The 21752-nt window shown below is 37.3% G+C and overlaps 1 protein-coding gene across 1 annotated transcript in view; it reads right to left on the bottom strand.

Annotated features, from left to right (window-relative positions):
- The window catches only part of med27 (mediator complex subunit 27), a 90716-nt gene that overhangs the window by 12818 nt on the left and 56146 nt on the right, over nt 1-21752 (bottom strand). The window contains exon 4 of the mRNA XM_088614638.1: nt 17684-17777. Within this exon, the coding sequence (XP_088470764.1) occupies nt 17684-17777 (94 nt within the window). The remainder of the gene's footprint in view (nt 1-17683; nt 17778-21752) is intronic.

A 21752-nucleotide genomic window follows, 5' to 3' on the forward strand; every position in this document is an offset into this window, starting at 1 on the left:
GATGACTTCACATCATAAAATTTAGAATAAAAAAATAATTCAAATTACAAGAAAAAAAACAAACAAGGATGTAATGTGAATGAGATTAGCAAAATCACATCAAGATCCTGCTTTATTCGTAAAATAAAAACGACTCCCCCACATCAATGCTCTTTAGGGACAAAAAAACTATTTATCTTCTTGCACCTTCCTCTGAATTAGCTGTGTTGTCAATAAAGGAATGTTAACTGCAAGCTGACAGCTTCATGTTATTTTGTACTTAATTCTCTTAACAATTTAACACTAACAGGTGTCGTGGACTCCATCTACCACAAAGTATTTTCTAAAGCAGGCCGTGCTGCCATTCATGTATAATGGGGCCAACTCTGTATGAGGCAGAAATAAAATCACAGGGAAAAACGTAATTTAGAGGCTTCCCACTGAGTCTTGAATCAAAATGAGCAAACATCATTCCTGTCCAGACAAATGTTCCTCTGGGAGTGAGGGTCTACGGGGGCACCATTAAAAACAAATGGCAAACTTAACGTACATCTTCAATTAATGAACATGAAACGGACACACAAATAATACAATGTAACCCAATCAGCAATAAAAAACGATAAAGGTTTTCATCAAAATCCCCCATTTGCAAGGATGGATTTGCAAGGATTGAATAGCAATTCTGCAGCTCAGTCTCACTTGTGTAGCAAAAGAATTGATGCAGCAGCTTCTAAATGAACTAACAGAAGTCACGTACATATTAATATCACAACCATCATTTTGATCATTATATTTAACAGCTGCATCACAGGCATATGAATTATTGTACATTGCTTGCTGCTTTATCAAAACAATCAAGCTTGAGTGATAATCCACAGAAAACACTAGGGCTTTATATTCTTTAAAAAAATCTAACGTTTTTCATGTAAGTGTGACTCCTATCATTTTAAGAAGAGCTTCATAACCCTGTCTTTATCATCATTCAAACTTCTCATGTTCCACAATGTATCTTCTTTTATTAAGTGCTTCTCCTTTTTCAGCATTGTGCTTCTTTACTGTATGCCCCTAAATTCAACTGTTGAACTAGTTTTTCAGCTCAACGAAGCTGCAGGCTCAGAATGGCTGCCATCAGGTGGGTGCAGCACTTCAGAGGAGGATGGAGTTGGTCCTCTCCTATATCTGAAGCCCTTCAGGATTCTTGGTGATGAAAAGTGTTACACAAATGCAATCAATTATTGTTGTTAGAAGTGTTGCTATTTTTATATTGGAAAGTAATGCTTTGCTAATTTGGCAATTTTAATATCTTAAAATTTGTTCTGATCTGATGGACTATACATACAGGAATACTGGTGTGATGTAGCTCTCGGTGTCTCAGGTGTTTTTGAGCGAGTGCATTAAAAAGGCAAGGATGGGCAAGATAGCTTTTTCATCTTGTATCTATTCATGCATGAAGTGCTTTGGAGACACTGCTTATGTAATTCAGTTTTTTTTTTAAATAAGTGTATTCTGTTGAGGTTCCGTTTTGCTGTTTGGGAGACTACGAAAGCTACAAAGTGAATCTGAGATAAATCTAAACAGACTAAAAGAAATAAAACAGGCATCCCTCTACTTTAGTAAGAATCTTCTGTTTCAAAGATCAAACAATGTTTCTGTGAAACCTGTGGGATCCATAGCCTGAGATATGAAGCCTGATTTGAATTTCTGACAACACAAACAAAGACGAACAACAAAAATGACAACAATAAAAAAGCATTAAAGACTGAAATAATAACAGATGAAAATGAAACTTATAATTCAGCCAAAGAATTGTGTCTAAATGTTACCTATGTTACTACAATACATAACAAATAGATAGATACTTTATTGATTCCGTGAGCGAAATTGCAGTGCAACAGCAGCTTAACACAGACAACACAGACACAGTGTAACGAATGATACAATAATAATAATACAATACAATCAGTACAGTGAGAAGTGCACTAAGAAGAGTTACTCACAGTCCAGAACACACAAGGAACAAACCAGACCAGAAAAGTACACAAAAAAGTCGTATTGCACAATATGACTATTAATAAATATAAATGTATTGCACAGGTCCCTGCCATATATTGCACAAAAACGTTTTCAAATGGGAAAAGAAAAAGAACAGATGTATCAGTTTACTGTTCAGTCCAGAAACAGGTCACTGTCAATGTTGCCTCTGCCCAGATGCAAGGTGGATGCATTGTCCTTCGGATGAGACGTAAAACCGAGGTCCTGACTCTCTGTGGTCATTAAAAATTCCAGGGCGTTTCTCGAAAAAAGTAGGGGTGTAACCCCGGCGTCCTGGCCAAATTGTCCATTGGCCCTTACAAATCATGGCCTCCTAATAATCCCCATCTATGAATTGGCTTCATTACTCTGCTCTCCTCCCCACTGAGAGCTGATGTGTGGTGAGCATTCTGGCGCACTATGGCTGCCGTCGCATCATCCAGGTGGATGCTGCACATTGGTGGTGGTGGAGGGGAGTCCCCATTACCTGTAAAGCGTTTTGAGTGGAGTGTCCAGAAAAGCGCTATATAAGTGTAAGCAATTATTATAATTATTGTACAGTCTTATGGCAATAGGCAAGAATGACCTCCTGTAGCGCTCCCTGTCGCACCGTGGATGAATCAGTCTATTGCTGAACGTGCTCTTCATTTCTACAAGGATGTCATAGAGGGGACGGGAGACGTTGTCCATGATGGCCTCTAGTTTGGACACCATTCTCCTCTCAGCCACTACCTCCAGGGGGTCCAGGCCAGACCCAACGACAGAGCTTGCTCTCCTCACAGGTTTCTGTATTTTGAGATTTTTTAGATAACTCAGGGCGGAGTGGTGGCTCTGTGGCTAAGGATCTGCGCCTATGGCTGGTTGCCGGTTCAAATCCCGCAGCCGGCAGAGGAATCCTACTCCGTTGGGCCCCTGAGCAAGGCCCTTAACCCCAACTGCTCCAGGGGTGCTGTACAATGGCTGACCCTGCGCTCGGACCCCAAGCTTCTCTCTCCCCGTCTGTGTGTCTGTGTCTAATGGAGAGAAAGCTGGGGTATGCGAAAAAGACGAATTCCTAATGCAAGAAATTGTATAGGACTAACAAAGTGATGTGATGTTAAGTTATGTTCAGTATTGTGGAGCAGTGGTTAGGGTTCTGGTTTAAATGCAGCTAAGATAATGGTGCTGTTCTTCCAAAGAGAGTTATTTTAGACATACTGTTACTTCCTCCCATATGAGCCTAAATAATTGGCTCAAATTGTTTCAAAAAATATAATTAAGGGTAATCATATTATTATTATTATTATTATTATTATTGGACAGTAAACATGATATAATTGTACCCTTAAGCTAGGTACTTTACCTGAATTATATTTATATATAAAAGGTGCAAATGTTAGTTGCTTAGAAGAGTCTGTCAAATAACTTAGCAAATATAGAAGAAAACTGGTCTTAGTCAAAATATGTACAATACTGATACATCTTTTTTAAGGGGAGCTATCTTAGACATACTGTTACTTTCTCCCATAGGGGCCTAAAAGATTGGCGAAAATTGTTGTTAAATAATATCATTACAGGGTATTTGAAAATAATCCTTAACAACTCAATTTGCATACAAATGAAGACAGAAAATCCAAGGCAAAAGATTAAATTAATGAGACAGCCCCCCTCCCCACAATGTGCATACATAAAGTACACACACTAAAATAAAGAGATAAATCACTGCTTCACTGCTAGAACTTGTCTGCCCCTGGAAATTCTAATATTTCAAAAGAAGACTCCATCTAAACAGTAGAGGTGGTATGTTTTAAGGCTAACAGGTACATCAGTGTTGGCAGAGACACAGGTTACTGAATAATTCTTCGAAATGTATGAGTCATAAGCTGAAACAAACCCTTTAGTGTCAAAGTAAAAGTATATATTTCTCAAAAACTTTACATTAAAATAAACTTTGACGAATCAAATATTTTCCAAAAAATATTATTGTGCAGAAATAAAAAAAACCCTCTCAGGTCTTACAAGACTGGTCTGTGAGCTTCATGATAATCACCAATCTGTTTCAATTTCAGGTGACCACATATTATATCAAACATTGAGATTGAAAGATATATAAAAAGGGCAAGTGAAAAAATAAAAGACCTCTGAAGTTATTATTATTAAGGTAGTTCACTGATACTATTATGCAAAGCATTTTGCATTAGGACCCATTTAAACAGCTGGGCATTTCACTGAAGCTGAGTGAAGTACCTTGCTCAAGGTTACAACAGCAGATCCAATTGCCTGAGTACTGCAGCTCAGTAAGTATACTAATACTCAGTATTTGGTGGACAAAAACGACTGTTTGACAAAAATATTCTTATAATAATAAAGATCAAAAGTTTGGAATATATCAGGACACCACTGTAGCATGGATTTGAAAAGACTGTGAAACATACATAACTGACATAACTCCTTTGGCATGATCTCCCTTAATTTACATTGCAGTGTGAACAATGGTGTTTAAGTAGAGCTGCACTCGGTTTCAATAAAGTAATGGTTCTTAAAATTTTGCCTAATGGTTGCATTAATAATTCTGATAAGCAGTTAAGGGGTGATATTCCAATTGTTGCATTAACCTCTGAAAGAACACATATTTACTAAATAGCAATTCGTTTCTGATTTGGAATTTTACTTTGGGATTTTTCTATGGACGTCACGTACAGTATGTTAATAATAATAATAATAATAATAATAATAATAATAATGTTTCTTTATTAGCCCTATACAATTTCTTGCATTAGGAATGCGTCTTTTCGCATACCCCAGCTTTTCTCCAGGGAGACACAGACACACAGACAGAGAGAGAAGCTGGGGGTCAGAGCGCAGGGTCAGCCATTGTACGGCGCCCCTGGAGCAGTTGGGGTTAAGGGCCTTGCTCAGGGGCCCAACGGAGTAGGATTCCTCTGCCGGCCGCGGGATTTGAACCGGCAACCTTCCGGTCACAGGCGCAGATCCTTAGCCACAGAGCCACCGCTCCGCCCCATACTGTACATATGGGTCATTTCGTACAAGCTTAACCGGAGGTGGTACTCAAAAGACTCAAATTGTGCTAAAAAAATCCACCTGGGCTGACTGAATTCTTCAGTGCTAGACATTTTATAATGTAATTAAGATTTCCACTAGGCAAAGAGGCAACAGTTGAGATTTGACATCAAAACTCCCTCTTCTGGCTGGGCGAGGAATGACCCAAATGTATGCAGTCAGGGGAACTTCAAAGTTCCAGCAGAAAACAATAACATCGATTTTTAGTTACAAATACAAAGAATGCCTTGTTTTTCAGAAAATAATATGCCAAACTACTTTAGGTGGATGTGGTTTCTCTAAAACAACCCTGGGTATCAAATGTGTTACTAACACACATGCTGTATGTCCCTTTTCTTTACTTTAAATATAGCTATTCTGAATGTAGTAAAGGCATATGTAAAAATACTTATGCTGTAATTGACCTTGATAGAAAAAAAAATAAGATAAAAAAGCCTTGTATGCCCTGATATCCAAAACTAGACTAAAAAAAACTTCCTTACAGAGCACATCTCTTACAGTAAATTGACAGAGAAGACGACTCAGTTTTCCATGCTCAATAGAAAAATTATGCTGACTGTATAAAATATATTTATATACATAAATATCATTTGGTTTATGGTCCAGTATCTAAAAGAAATGTAAATTCAAAGTACAAAAGAAAAAACAGTCAAACATCCAAATGCATTCCAAAAATATCAGGAGAAAAATATTTACATGACCACCAATTTAAAAAAAGAACCTTTTCTTTATATATTGATATGTTGAGTTTGCATTGTGATGCTGGTCTTATTCTGGTAAAACGTGTTTTAATTGTAATCACACAGTGATAGCCATATGTACTGCATATACACATTCTTAGTAGTTTTTTTATCTTAGTAGATTTGTTTTGCTTAAATGTTGTTTTTTGTCAGGTAATAGAACACACAATAGTTTTGGAGTATATTTCAGTGTGCATCTGCTCTCTTCTCTTTGGATTGAAGTTGAACTCTGTCAGCCAGCACCAAAGTCTTCTAAGGGCGTGCATCTTTCATTTCATGCAAAATCAATGTGGCAGCTTCCCCTTATGATGCACGACTGCTTGAGGAAGAATTAAAAATATCAGAAATTCACAACAGCTACAGGTTAAAGGAGGTCTTTTGGCCCATCATGCTCATTTGATTCTGCTTTTGTTACATACTGGTCTTACTGGGAACGCCCCTCCAAAAAGAACAATTTAGAGAAACCAATCAAATCTAACCTGCTTACTTATAGAATGTACTAATCTCTATGAATATATTTGCAAATAAAATTTTCCTTTTGTCACTGACATAAGCCTCTAAAATCAGATTCCTGTAAAATAATAGAAAACAATTTAGGTTAAATAAAATAAACACTTATAAGCGCTTTTGTGTTTGAACGTGATGTGAAAGTAAGCAAACTTAATGAGTAAAAAGCAGAGCAGAGAATTCACAGCACTGACAAAATAAAAGGATATATAGGCTATGTGTATTTTGAAAGCCCCATTTTGAAGAAACTCAGAACATAAATCAAAGAAATTTCTAAACTGGAGTTTTTTTCAACCAAAACAGACAAATACCTTTTTTAACTAATACAAAAAAGGCCAAACACGAGGCTGGAGAATATTTTATGTCTCATCAACAAATCAAAGGAGTTAGGAACCTGGAGAGAAAGATCTGAGATTGTCAAGAAAATGCAGAAACATCCATTTATATTTGATGAGTTACATACCTCCCCTTAACATTAGCTTATTAAATTCATAACTGTCATTCTGGCTCAAAGCATAACGTACATCTAGCAGAGTGCCACTCTGTACTGAGACAGGTGCTCAAAGCTTAAACCCATTAATGGAGACAGGCTTTTTAATAGAGCAAGAAGCTTAACTTTGGCAGTCAGTCACAGAGTACTGGAAGTTACCTATCCTATAGTTTATAGGCTTGGCAACACATCAATAAAAGTTTAAAGGGGCGTGGAGTGGTCTGTCTGTGACAGAGGCCTGTTCTAAAATCTTAAAGCAATGCACCGTACCTGAAAATTAAGAAAGAAACTTGTGTGGTATTTTCTGAGATTGTGAAATGAAACTACATTTACATATACAGTACATTCTATTAGTATTAGTAATAGTGCTAATACTGGTTTCACTTTATTTAACCAAAGCTTAATCAAAGAATTAAAAATATACCCATAATATAATGAGTCTGTTCAAATGAGTTCAAATATACAGTATATAGTGTAGGACGTGGGCAGTTCAAATATATTGTGAATAACTGTTCTGGTAAAAAAAAATATTAATTAGTACTATTTACCTGTAAATCAAGGAATTAACTGAAGAAAATAAGTGAAAATGAATAACATGATAATATTACATTGTAATGAACTCCTATGAAAACTATCATTATGAGATAATAGCATGGCACATTATCAAGGAAGCCTACACATACACCTACTGAACCTCAGTTATTAAGAACAAACACAAAAATTGAATTAATTGAAATGAAAGGAAATAAGGAAAAAATAGAAGGGACACCCTTTAAAGTTAGGGTGGGGTTTAAATATTTAGCTCTTCTTCTGAACACAAAGCTACAGGAGACAGAACAGTCTCAAAACTTTTAAGGTAGCTTTGCCATCGGCACACAGAGGCTGACACACTTCATTTGAAATCTAAAACAGCAGAACACTCAATGATAGCGGGCAGAAAAAAAATCAGATCCATTTCAAATCAATATATTTTTGCAAGGCAATCAAAAGGGTTTGTGATTAACAACAACAAATCAATCACTATTAACCTCTGGTAGGGCAAATCTAACTGACACGTATTGAAATGTAACATAATGAAAGTGAATTCTAACAGGATAATCCTAGCATGACCATCTAAAACACTTAACACTTGACAGTCCTCGTACACAGACAGAGGAATTGGGTTTTGAAAATTGTATATGGAACTAGGCAAAGTACAGGCAATTTGACAGATGACTACTTTGAGGATGGGGTGTTTCCTTCAGAAGGAAAAGGACCACAAGTTGCATGTAAACCACCACAAAAAATCATGCAAATGACTTCCACCCCAGGAGTGTACATCTTTTACTTTTTTACCTAAGGCAGTTATTATGTAGAAAAGTCTAAATTATATTTGAAATCTTTCTCAGAACTGAACTTGAGATTAAACTTAAAATTGTGATGTAACTACGACAGCACGTAACACATGCTATTAAAACGAAATCTATTTTCGACCTCAGTAAATAGCAATTCCAGTTGCGCTACAAATGAGCACCTGCATAGTGGTCCCACGGTATTGGGACCAACTACCGTGTTGGAGAAAATAACACTCAAATATGGTTTTACAGACAGAAGCTGAGAGATCCCACCAGTTACAGAACAGGCCCTCCTGAAAGACAGCATCTCTCCTGCAGGGCACTGACATGTGCAGATCTAAAGCATGTTCCTTTCACAATTCAACCTTTTCATTTTGATGCAGACAGATGTATGCACTGTATTACCATCTTCTTTTCTTCTCTCTTCGTGAGGGACTACATGTTTCTGCTCTGTGAAAATGAAAACAGGGGGTGCAAAAGAAATAAACAAAAAACGAACATAAGATGCAACCCGTCTGTACCTGGATCACTCCCTGTTGCAGAAATCAAAAAGAGACGAAAGATGAAAGATGAAAGCCAGTGAGCAGACCCCTACCCTCCCTGTGGTTAAAAACCAAACTCTCACACAACACGCTGTACTGCCTGAACTAAGCATTCATCCTAAAAACAAATTGCTCTTACTTAGAATCTCCTGACAAATGCACTGACTGGCCACTTAATCCCTTGTCCAGATTTGTGAAGTCCTCCTCCCTTGTGTGATGGTTTTCTTTAGAATAGTGTTTTTGTGGGACAACACTATTAGTAGTAGATTTAATACTGGTATAGTAGCGCCAACGTAAATCCTAATCTAATTCTTAATCCAAGATGGTTAAATTTACCAGTACATATGAAAAGGTTGGTATATGGCCTACAGTGGGTATCAAAATTGGGTGCATCACAAATTTAGGCTTCATAGTATTCACCCATCTTGGAATTTTCCTTTCTTGTTTTACAATATGGAATATTAATGTATTTAATTGGAAATGTTTTCTACTGACAAAAAAACACTAGATAATGTCAAAGTGAAAACAAAATTACACAGATTAATTAGAAATATACAATAGAAAATGATTATATAAGTACTCATCCCCTTGGAGACAATATTAAGAAATAACAGACATAAGTCACCATGAATAAGTTTCTAATAGCTTTGCACATTTGAACACTGCAATGTTTGCCCATTCTTGTTTGCGAAATTGCTCAAACTCTCTCAGGTTGGACAGCAATTTTCAACTCCTGCCACAGGTTCTTGATTGGGCTTCGACTGGGCCACTCCACAACACTGACTTTTTTTCTTTTTAAATGACTACAGCGTGGCTTTGGTTGTATGTTTTGGGTCATTGTCCTACTGATGAAAGATGAAGCTTCTCCTAAGTCCCATGTGTCTTGCAGACTGCAGCAAGTTTTCCTCCAGGATTTCTCTGTACTTCGTAGGTCCATGTTTCCTTCTGTCTTCACAAGTCTTCCAGGTCCTGATGCAGCGAAACATCCTCATGATGTTCTCACAGTGATGTTCACTCTTACCCTTGCAACAAACATAATGCTTACCTTTGAGGTCAAAAAGGTTCATTTTGGTCTCGTCAGACCATAGAATCTTCTTCCACTCGGTCTCAGAGTCTTGCACATTACTTAAGGAAAAGTGTGGTCAAGAATTGATGCAGGTTTTTTGTCACTCTCCCATGAAGCACAAATTTGTGAAGCACCCAATTTGGGGCAAATGTCATGTGCCAGTTTCTTCCATCTCAAACATTTGACTGTAATTCCTTTAGGGCTGTCACAGGCCTCTTGGTGGCCTTCGTTACTAGTGCACTTCTTGCTTGGATACTCAGTTTTTGAGGACACCCTGTTTCTTCATTTCTTTCCACATTTCTGCATAATGGACTTTACTGTGCTTTGGGGGATATGTAATGCCTTGGAAATGTTTCCTTCCTCTGACTGGTGCTTTTCAACAACCCTATCCCAGGTTTACTTTAAAAGTCCCTTTGTCTTCATGATGTAGTTTTCTTTGGGAGCCATATGAATCAACTGTGGGACCCCCCAGAGATAGGTATATTTATCCTGAGCTCATGTGAAACTCTCTAATTGCATGCAGGTGGACTCCATTCAACACATTATGTGACTTGTAAAGACATTTGGTTGCACATGAGCCTATTAAGGTGTGGCATACTAAAGGGGGTGAACCAATCAATATGATATCACTTATTTTCTGTTTTATATTTATCAATTAATTTAATAAAAATATAATTCAGGAGGATGTGAAGAATTCTGCTTTTACTTTGACATTGTAGAGTGTTTGTGTCAATCAATGGCAAAATTCCCATATAAATACATTGTGATTCTACAGTGCAGCACAGTAAAATGGGAAAACATCCAGGGGAGGTGAACACTTTTGATAGCCACTGTATGTGACAAAGACAGCAGGATGAAATGTTAGTATTTAACTCTCAGGAAAATGGAAGTGACCACTTTTATACAGAAATTAATCAAAATGAGTATAGGAAAGGGTTTTATCAAGAACAACATACTTGAACTTCAAAGCCTTTAATCTAACATTGCTAGATCAAGGCAAAAGTCTAAAACTCACCTAAAACTGAGACAGTCTGAGGTATACCAAAAATCAAGACAGGTAACTGACCCCTAGCTTGGCTTCTGAGAGCTATCCTCTATCTTCAAGGTTCTCAAAGAAGCAAACATATGCACATGCTTTTCTCTTCCTACATCACATCCCATTTTCTTTATCTGGCTGTTCTCCTCCTCCAACAGCTTCAAAACAAGCGAAAGAGAAAAAGAACTGTCAGAAAATTCCTTGTGACAGAAAATGCTCAACACAGAGCAATTAAAAGAAGATATTTCCTTCCAGACAACTGTAACAAAACGTTTACGGTTCTAGTAGGTTTAGCAATGTTCTATATATCATAGGTTAGATTTCAATCCAGCGTTCACAGACACATCACATATGACAAAAACACAAACCATATTGTAACCCAGAGATAGGCTCAATGATGTGGGGAAACACAAACTGACCCAAACTCATGTCTATATATAAGGAAGCCGTTGAGAAAAGCAGATATTCTAGAATGATTTACTTGCTATGCTGAGGTAATAAGGAATTTTAATTTGTAAAGATGCCTAATCTTGCTAAAGTGCCAGAATCACAAGAGATGCTGTAATCAGTGGCTCACATTATCACCTGTTCTTGAAACCAAGTCAAAAGAATGTTTTTTTTTTTAAATATCCATCACCCCTGCAACAACCATCTACATTTCTGTAAATTACCTGCTCCACTGTTTCTTTCATGGAAAACGAAAATGTGTTCTGAACCGAAAAATTAATTATGGATTTAAAAAAACAAGAGCCACTGTCATTGTTGAAAAACAAACTAACGAGCATTGGAAACACTGTAAAACAGTGATCACCAAAACAACGTATTTAAAATTCTGACTCATTTACAATATTTTGCATAATCCATGTGTCTTGCCTTTCTTTCATTATTTTAAGATTTTGTGTTTTGTAATTTTGTGGTTTTGTCCAGAGGCATCCTTTTTTATTGCATTGCCTTCTTTTAAGGTGGGTATTTTAGAATGGGATATAGGAGTTCCAATCCTCTTCTGTTATATTGTGTCTGCTCTAGAGTGGTTTCCTTCTTGCTTTCTTTGTTGCCTAGTTTACTACCTCACACTACTCAAAACCTTCTACAGAAGTCAAACACCCACTGTGGACTAATGTATTTCTAAATGGTGGGGCGAGCTCCACTTTTTTCTCTGGAGGTCCAGTCAAATACTTTGGCTTCTCCTGCTGGAAGCTGATCTTCATCTACACTGTAAAAGTGGTAATAGTGCACATGCCTCAGCCTGTCCCCCTCATTACATCAACATCATTACCTGATGGGTATTGTCACAACAAGCTGGGCATCCCTTACAAGTCAGGTGTATTCCTGAACAAAGACTTCACTTCCATCATAAGCACTGCTCATACAATTGGAGCCCTTTCACGAGGGCAACAGATCAGCATTTTTACGTCACAGATCTGTATCTCTTCTTGTACTGTTTTGACTTCAAAACTGAGCAGTACGAGATGAGCAATGTAGAAGGGTGAGTATGGCCACGTGGCAGTAAGATTGTAGGACAAGACACAAGAAAATCCCCAAAACAGCTCTTCTGAAGTCTTGTCTGGAGGCAAAATAAACGAACAAGCAGTTATGGGAAATTCAATTAATAGCAAGAACATAAAAGTAATCATGTATCCACAACCCCCTGACAACTGAAATGTTTTGAAGCTAAGAAAACTTTTATAGGAGTATTTAAAAAAAAATAAAAACTGAATATACTTTATGTGATGACTCTATTGCTCCAAGACAGATGGCATGTTTTTTACAGAAACTGTGGGCTGCACTGAAAGAACTGAAGGTAGGCGCTTTGGATCTGCATTGAGGAAACAGAAATGTTTCTTAGCAACCAGCACCTTAAATCTTTCTTACCCATCATTTCAATTAAAGGAGCCGATTTGCCCAGAAGCATACGAGATGGCAGGTACAGTAGGTGAGAAAGGTGTAGACAGCTGCTCGATGGAGTTTTCTTTAAGCTGTCTGCTTGGAGAAAAGCGCTCCTCAATGATAACGTCAAATTTGGAAATGCTACAACAGGAAGTGCTACTACTGTCAATTTTAAAACAAAGTCGCCGGAGTGATGGGAGTCTTCTGAAGAGTCTTCAGTATGATTGGCAGCACTTGGCATGAGAATTTAAAGCTTTGTGTGCATAGCACAAAAATATTGTGAAGGCTGATGACTTCACAGATGTTTAAATATCAGCTATAAAATGTAACAGGGTGTTAAAAAATGAGAGAAACCGTTGGTGCCAAAAAATGAAATCTTCCAGTAACCATTTTTAAACTATTGCAGCACATACCCTTTAGCCATTAGCTTTGAAGCTCCCTTTATGAAGTAAAACGAATAACTGAAAACACTGTATATTTTAATTACAAAGTTTTAAAAGACCCATCATTTTATTAGCCTGTCAATAAATGCAAAAAAACCCCCACACATTTCACCTCAAATATCTTTTAAAGCATTTAGAATTGACAGACTACCTTATATCCCAAATACAGCCACTAAAACCTTGTGCCATTCTAAGTATCTCCCTGACCACAGTTCACCAGATTCAGATCCCATTCTGTTCTCTAAAAGGCTAGACTCAGTGGTAGGATAACATTTACTCCAAATACGATGAATGCAGACAATTTCTATTTCAGTCCTGTGATAACTCTGTCAGTTTCACCCTGTTCTTTGGCAGGAGAACCTCTGAAGTTATTACAGAACACTGTCAATACTCCATAGATAGCACACCGCAGTCAAATACTCTGCCCTTAGGATATTTGCTGCTTCGACCTTGAAGTGGAATTTTTTAATTCAAATCAATACCACAAGGTCACTTTAAAATTCAATTAATAAAAAAAGTGTAAAATACTCCTCGCACTGCTTCCCTTGAACCTATTATGAGAACAGTGAACAGCTGTTCAAATTTGAAAGAAAGAAAAAATAAATTAAGATTTGTATTATTAACGACCAAGGTGTGCTAGAAATAGGTTCTTCATGGTGCAAAAAAAATAGATTCCTTGCAGAGCGAAAACAAAAATCCAAATTTAACCCTATAAGTTTGAGATATTAAAAATAATATTTTAGACGGTGCTCAAAAACAAATGCATATCTTTTGTTTCACTTGGATCCTTGTGCAAAACTGCAAGACAGATTCTGCTAAAATATGCATGCTAAGCAACTGCACACATTTCATTTTTAAGCTTCCCTGAAGGAAAAGGCTTGTTTCTACTAAGCAATCGGCCATCACGTGTCTTGCAATGCTTTGCTCTGTCTATAAATACACACACAAAATAGCTAAATAAAACCTCTCATTTATCCTGAACCTGCCGTTTAACTGTATGCACAATGCAATTCAGCGTGTGGGATATACAGGGGTGCCCCAGGAACATGCCAAGCAGGCTGAGCGCTAATTAACAGTAGCTAATTATCAGAGAGATGCACTCCTCACTGCAGTCTGTCACTGAAGGGAATTTGCTGGTCTCTTCCCCTGACCCCAATCTCATGCCCTAATTAACGCTGTATCATTCCTGCCACAACTGCTGCTGCTGCTGTTTACAAGCAGCCATTTAGGACGGAAAAGAGACCAAGACAATTAATTTTATACCTAGTAATGATGATTAAGTAAACATGTAAAGCCCATTTCAAACATACCTTCCAAAATGCACAATTGTGTTTTCATGTTATTACACAAGTGATAACAAAACAATGCAGGATTTTGCAGAATATTACCTAAAGGCCGAGGCTATAGTGGAATACTCCAAAGCTTTTACTCCCTTCACATAATCTTATTTCAAAGAGCTGAGTGGTTGAAATGAAATGAAAAATAATCCAAGACATGCAAAGTGTGCAGCAAACTATTTTCTGCATGTAAAGAAATTCCAAAAAAACAACAACAATTGTTTGTACGGTTGCATTATCTGAAGGTTGTACTTTTTACTGCACCTGCACTGAAATAAGCACATTAGTAGCTTTTAATAAATGTTTGATGCAAACTTTATATGAATACTTGGAAGGAAGGAATAAATGGTAAAATCGCCTCGTGCAAAACATTATAGAAGTGCGTATGATACAAACCACATTTGTAAAGTCATTATATAAAAACTGAACTGCATTTGGGGTTTAATATTTTAGTATTGCCAGAAGACCTGAGAGAGAATTGTATGGGCACATCCCAGGGAATGCAGCTTCAGGCGGCAGTGAGATGCTGAGTTGGATCAGTCCGCCAAGCTCAAGGATAGAATTGGTTAAATCCGGCCAGCGAAAATGTAAAAGTTGCATTTTGTTTGGAAATATTACATTATATTTCCTTGATTTCACTGTTGCCAACTAAAAACATTAAAAACAATTATATGCACTGGCTTCATGGCCAAAAAAAATTCCCTAACCATCGAGTGAATAAGACCTCAAAGTTAGAAATAAATAAATGGCTCCAAACCTACACTCGCTACTTGATCACCTCTCAGGAATTTATTGTTCTTATTTTTGATTAATCCTAGGCTTGGGATTATAGTTGCGATTTTTTCTCCCTTTTTCAAAGTACAGAAATGATGAGAAGCTTAATCAAAATGTCTAAGACATTTTCAGGAAAAAAGCTATTAATGATCAGACTAGGCTACAGCTGCTTTTGTGAGACAGATTACAGAGGCAGTAAGGAAAGCACATGGTCTTCTTTTTAATGCCGATTTGGTGGTATACAGATAATTACTACAAGATGATTCATTTTTGTAAGTGGCAACCTCTATTTTGTTCTTAAGTTTTTCATGATAAACATCATAACATCAGTAAAACAAGATCTCTTCACATCAAATTAGATATGGATTGCATTGTAAAAGGATAAAAAAAGCTCATATCTAGTATTTCCAAAAGGTTGAGCTTCACTCTTTATATTTTAAATTTTGATTGTGAAGACGTTTCTGTCATCTTCAACCTCAAATTAATAAAAGGGTGACAGTCTGTATGGTGCTTACATTTCTCATGCTGTATTTTATTGGCTACAACACTGAAGTGCATGAAACTCACCAAACCTCTGCTCTTGGCAGCACCAGGGAATGACACAGAGAAATTAAAAGTGCACCAGCACTCCTCATTCATGAGAGCTACACATTGCACCTTTATTTTCCTTTTAGACATGCTTCCTCAGTTCCTTACCCTTTTGTTTCTGATTCCAACCCTCTTGTAGATGACAGGTGGCTTTCAAAAGATGAAGGAAAAACATGCACTAGAGCACCCCCCCTCCACATGCAAATCGTTTCTGTTTCACAACGAAAACAAACAGCTCACTAATTTAAGAATGCCACAGGAGATGGTGAGATCAGCGCTTGTGCAAGTCTCAAAAGCAGGTCAGCCAAAACTGAACTGTCAAAGTTCCTGTCAAAACTGCAAAAACAGGTGGCCCAGTTCTCAAGTCATAATACACTGATACATTGAATCCTGCCACCGGGAATGAAATGGGTATCTTTTCGAACTATAATAATCACAGATAGCATTGCAAGAAAGTCAAGGAATGAAGGAAGGAACTTGCAACACCCTACTGTGTATGCTACTAAATGAAATAGATAACTACATAACCTGTCCACTATTTTATTTTCCTTCATCTACAAGTGCAGGCAAAAGGCAATGTTTGTCGCTATTACCTTGCTTCTGGTATTTTAAGAATATATAACAGTACTGGAAACAGGGATTTTCAATATTTTCAGAACTAAGTGAACCAGGGAACACATTATTTAGCTTTTAAAAATGAAAAGTTGAGCATCCAATCATTGAATGTTAGCTATACCCTATATGTGCTGAAAGGGAAGGCTGTTTACTCCAACTAGAAAACAGGTTATGTAGTCAGACGCTAATAAGCACTGCAGAGCGACATCTTTGAAATAAATGTAAACAGTTCCTATTGTTCTTACTGTAGGCTGGCTCATTTCACATACCTGATAATACCAACATCAGGTTCTACAAAAAGCAACCACTGTCATCAAAGGGTGTTACTTTAATGGGGCTGTTAGTTTATGCTGTTGTCTAGTCATGCAGAGGTAACACTAATGCACTGCTGCTTACTGACAGTGCCATGTCCTTGATGCTGCTTGCACTTTTAACCTTGTGACTTCATCAAAGAAAGAAAACTTAGCAACCCAGAGATAATGACCACAAATCCATTAAGTTGGCCAAAAGCACCAGTTTAAACTCCCACTCACAAGACAGAGCCCACACACCCCCGTGAGTTCTACACCCTCCTTAGTGATCACAGCTAAGGCTACAGATTTTCAGCTACGCTTAAGCAGCTACAGATTATCAGGGTTGACATGCAGCAATAGGTGCAGCTAAAATGCATGTCTGCTGTTTCCATTTCAATTCACTGGTTTCTGAGGTGGGACATGACATCTTTTACTGTACCTTATCATATAATCCTTTGCATAGGTTTATAGCTGAGAAAGTGTCTGTTCTATACTCCAATCTTAAAAAAGTGGGCTTCCAAAGGTCTCACAAATATATCTTACAAAATTACCAGTAGTGCAAGAGAAAGGTCAGGTATCCTCACCTATAGGAGAGTGTATCAAGTGTTCTGTGGACAGTTACAAAGCTTTTAGCGGTAGCAGCTCTACGCCACTAACATCACTAAAACGTGCTGGTGTTAATGAAAAAATTAGAATAATGGTCAAAAGGAATAAAAGTAGATAGGTGTTATTGGTTTTGGGGACATCAAGAAAAAGCCACTCAACTCCAGGCAAATACATTTATTCACACCTATCACATTTAAAACCAAGGTGCCCCAGAGTCATTAGGAAGATGATACAACATTAACACTCCACAGAAATATGTTTTAAAACGAGGAGGAACCTAGAACTGAAAACAATAAGGAGGTTGGAACTGAATACCTTAGAAAATGAACTCATGATGCTTGAGAATTCATCTTACCAGAAGTACAGCTGAGGTACCATTGGGTCTAGATAGCTCAATTGTCATATCGGGAAACATGCGTCCAATCCGGGATATGACATCGTCAACATACCTAAAAGAAAGAAAGAGAACATCATTTTTACAAGTTATTACTTATGTAACCCCCTACCTCCCTGAAAGAGCACACTGTGGTACTGAAAAGTGTTACCACCATGCCACCTGATCCCAGCCTGGTCAGTACTGGATGAGAAACCCCTAAGAAAAAACAGGTTGCTTCTTTAAGTGGCATTGGTGAACCAGTAGGTGGTGCTCTTCCCTCTGGATCAGAATTGCCAAACCAATACCCTAGAAATATGACCATCAGATAACAAACAAGGTTCTGACTGCCAGATCATTAAAGGTTCCATGGTGCTGTTTTTAACAGCAAGGGTGATTCTATGCATCACTATCTTGACCAAAACAAAGTTATTTGGATGATGCTTTTAACCAAAGGAACTTACATTGCACTCAGTATTTTTACTGGAGGAATTTTGATAAAGTACCTTGCTCAAGAGTAGACTAGCAGTATCTCACTTGAGACATGAACCCACAATTTTCCAGTTAAAGTGGCACTCCACACTGCTGCCCTTGCAGTGGGTGCTGTATTTCAGTGCTGGGTGAAGTGCAAAGTACAAAATATTTTTGCAGTTGAGTGTTATCCAGTCATAAATCAGTGTGTTCACTGTATCACTCAGCTTGAGCATTAATGTCTTCAACGGAATCATGATTTCTTGTCATATGCATGCACACATTAACTAAAAAATGTAAATCTTTTGGCTTTCATAAAACAAAAATAAACTGCCTTTGTTCATATTTCTCCACTTAACTGAAACAATTTTGTCCATTTCATGTTGCAAAAATATTGAAATAACACTTCCTGTCAGCAACAGAATGGTGTCCAGCTGGTTAGAATGACTGATAGGGTATCGGTGGTAGTTCACAGACTGCCATAATTATTTTTCCATCATCTTTATGTGGTGTTGCAACGAAGCGAGAACACGTCATCACTCAGGCTGGAAATCAGGTCTGCCATAAACCCGTTTGTGCATCAAAGAAGAGACCCTGTTTCTGAGAACAGGAAACCGTCTTTCCTACAAAAAAAAGGAAGTGGCACCTACTTTGGCACTTTGCAAACTCGCTCTATGTCCACAGTTTTAAATAATTTCCAGCAATGCAGACAAGGACCTGATGAATAACTTACTACACTAGTGTTTTTTTTCTCCTCTGCTGGAGCTTGAGTGAAACTTAGCAGGTTTGTGTGTAGGAAGAGTGTTGCTGTTGGCAAGGACACAGCACAGTTAACCTATGTTATTCCACAATAACTTACTGATTGGTGTTAAAATAAAGGCATACTATATGTGACCACATAAGTAAATTAAATTGGAATGCATAAGTGATTTCTATACACTTTTTGTATGGATTTAAAAATAAACGTGTCAGCATGTGTTCCTGTTTCTCTGAAGCCCTGTATGTACCCCAGAAATGCCCTAAAAGTCAGAGGGTTGGCAAGTAAAAACCTTGGACTTCAGTGACTAATTTTTCTCTCTAATATTTAAATCATGTAATAAGTCCAGCAGCAGATTATTCTAAATATCCTTATTGTCAAGCCAAGGCCAGCAAGAGGTTCTTCTAATGGTGTATTGTACATCTTATTCAAGGGGACGTAGAATACAAGGTCCACTCAGGTACTTCAGTCACCACTGATTCATAACATGATCACGTCAAAACCCTGACAGGACCCTCTGTCTCAAGACCTCAATGCCATTCATCAGTACTCCTGGCACAAGGTCCTCAAGTCTCAGACCTCATATTTGTGCATGTCAGCAGAAAGCAACTGTCAGGCTGCCACTACTTACAGCCAGAGGTCACCGTTAACTATATGCTAATCAGGATTTAATGAATATCTCTTTATTGCCTGCAATCAATACACTTCAGTGAGGGGCGTGGAGCATAATGCAAAAGAGCAAAAATGGGAAAAAAAAACGACTCACTGAAGCTGAATTATACCAAGTCGGAGTGCATGTCTAAACATTCAGATTTTTTTAGGCCTCAAGGTTTTTCTAAAGCTTTGGAAATTTATAGTACAATATATCTTCTTTAACTCAGTCTGCCACTTACACATTTTACATAGCTTAGCTTGTTTCAAAAGCTGGTCTTTCCTTGTCACCTACATAAGGCTAAAGAATATACTACCACACCTCATCTTCATTAAAATTGGGGTTTAATTATTAATACAAGGTATGTTCTCTATTATGAACAAACCTAATGTTTTACTCTAAACATGAAACAGTCTCAAAAGTGGAAAAGGTATACATTGCACATTCTTTGATATTTTATAACAAGTTATAATCTCGGTTTGGGCCTTAACTTTAGATTAAAAGCATGAAACTATTCTTGACTATAAACATGTGCGTCTTCAGGAGATGCAAAGAAAGTGTATCTTCAGGAGATGCAAAGAAAATGAATGCATTCAATCTGTTTATTATTTGGTACAGAAAGGTGAAAATTAGATTGGAATGAATGAACAACCAGAAAATAAGACTCTTCATCTCTGTAACCTTCCTTTCCATGAAATCATAAATATAATAAAAAGCTAAGGTGCTTGGAGGTATTCCATTGTTACAGGATAGCCCTTCATCAAACCAAACCATGGAATTACTCACAATTTATCTCAAGCATGGTAATTTATTTGTTACAGGAAGGCCAAATGAGAATAAGAAATAAGAATAACAATAACATTGTATTTGCGGCATATAAAGGTGTCAGTAAGGTTCAAGATGAGGCTTGCTTTGCAATTCTGGCGCCAATTAATTCAACGCATGGTGTGGGCTTTTTGGGTGCAGAATAATAATTGACTCTTTCCCACTTGATATTTAAATTTTGTCACGGTTTATCAATCTGAAGAAAAGATTCCTGCTCAAGCTGTAGGCCAGTTCTATTTTGACACTGAAAACTATTTCAGAAGAGACAATACTTAGGAAGCTAGAAATTCTGAAATATATATTTTATATGGTAATCTTTAGTGGGTTAAGGCCTGTTTCAGGGAAAGCTACCTGTACCTCCACCTACAACACTGCATTTCTACCTGCAGTATTTTCAGATACTCACTTTCTCTATTTCATAACACTTGTCCTTATCATCCCGGGTCAATCTTTTTGCAGAACCCAGATAAAATTAAATTCCCACATTTTAGGAAATTACAACCAAGGTACTGTAGGTAGGATTAGCAAGAAAAGCAAGATCATCATAATCAACAAGACTAAACCTGACACATGCAATTGTCTATGCAGGACAATTTAGGTTTATGCCTATATTGGTAAACATCCTTCTTTCCACCATCTAGCCACAAGCTAAAGAATTTATCATTTATCAAATTGCTCCTATTACAGGGCTATTTCTTAGAACTGGAAATGAACAAGGTTCATCTAGGAAACAAGCAGACAAAATGCACCACCACAGAGCCCACAGATTTCCCTGAACTGCATATAATTAGCCCAATATAATCTTTCTAACTAATCCTTCTCTTTTCACCAGGGCCTAGAAAATAAAACTAAAATATTGCTCCTGCTAGATGGAGGAACTATCGAGGAGGACTGAAATCCCCTCAGCCCATGAATTTAAATCAGCTCACTTTTAATGCACTTTTTAAAATTAGAATCTCTCTTTGCATCTGAAGAATTAACAATTCAATTATTTCATAGGCGTACAAAAGCAGACAAAATATGCACCGGTGATCTGTAATCAGTTGAAAAGGTTTCAGTAGATTATAAAACTGGAAAATATCCAATCCCAATGTTACTGTTATAATTTCGAATTCAAAGTTCACCTCTCTTTTCAAGTCCACAGAAGTAAGAATGCATGTGATCTACCAGCCTTTGCTATTTCACAAACCACATGCTTTACTTAGGTGAGCAGAAAGCTGCACTTTTCACTGCTAAACATGGGTTTTTCAAGAAAAATCAACCAAACTCATAATTTTTCATGTAAAAAATGATGTACCCAGGTATCATTAGTTAAATCAAGAAATTAATAGTTATCTTGTTGTATA

The sequence above is a fragment of the Lepisosteus platostomus genome, chromosome 21, assembly GCF_059453375.1.
Source record: "Lepisosteus platostomus isolate fLepPlt1 chromosome 21, fLepPlt1.hap1, whole genome shotgun sequence".
Classification (NCBI taxonomy): Eukaryota; Metazoa; Chordata; class Actinopteri; order Semionotiformes; family Lepisosteidae; genus Lepisosteus; species Lepisosteus platostomus.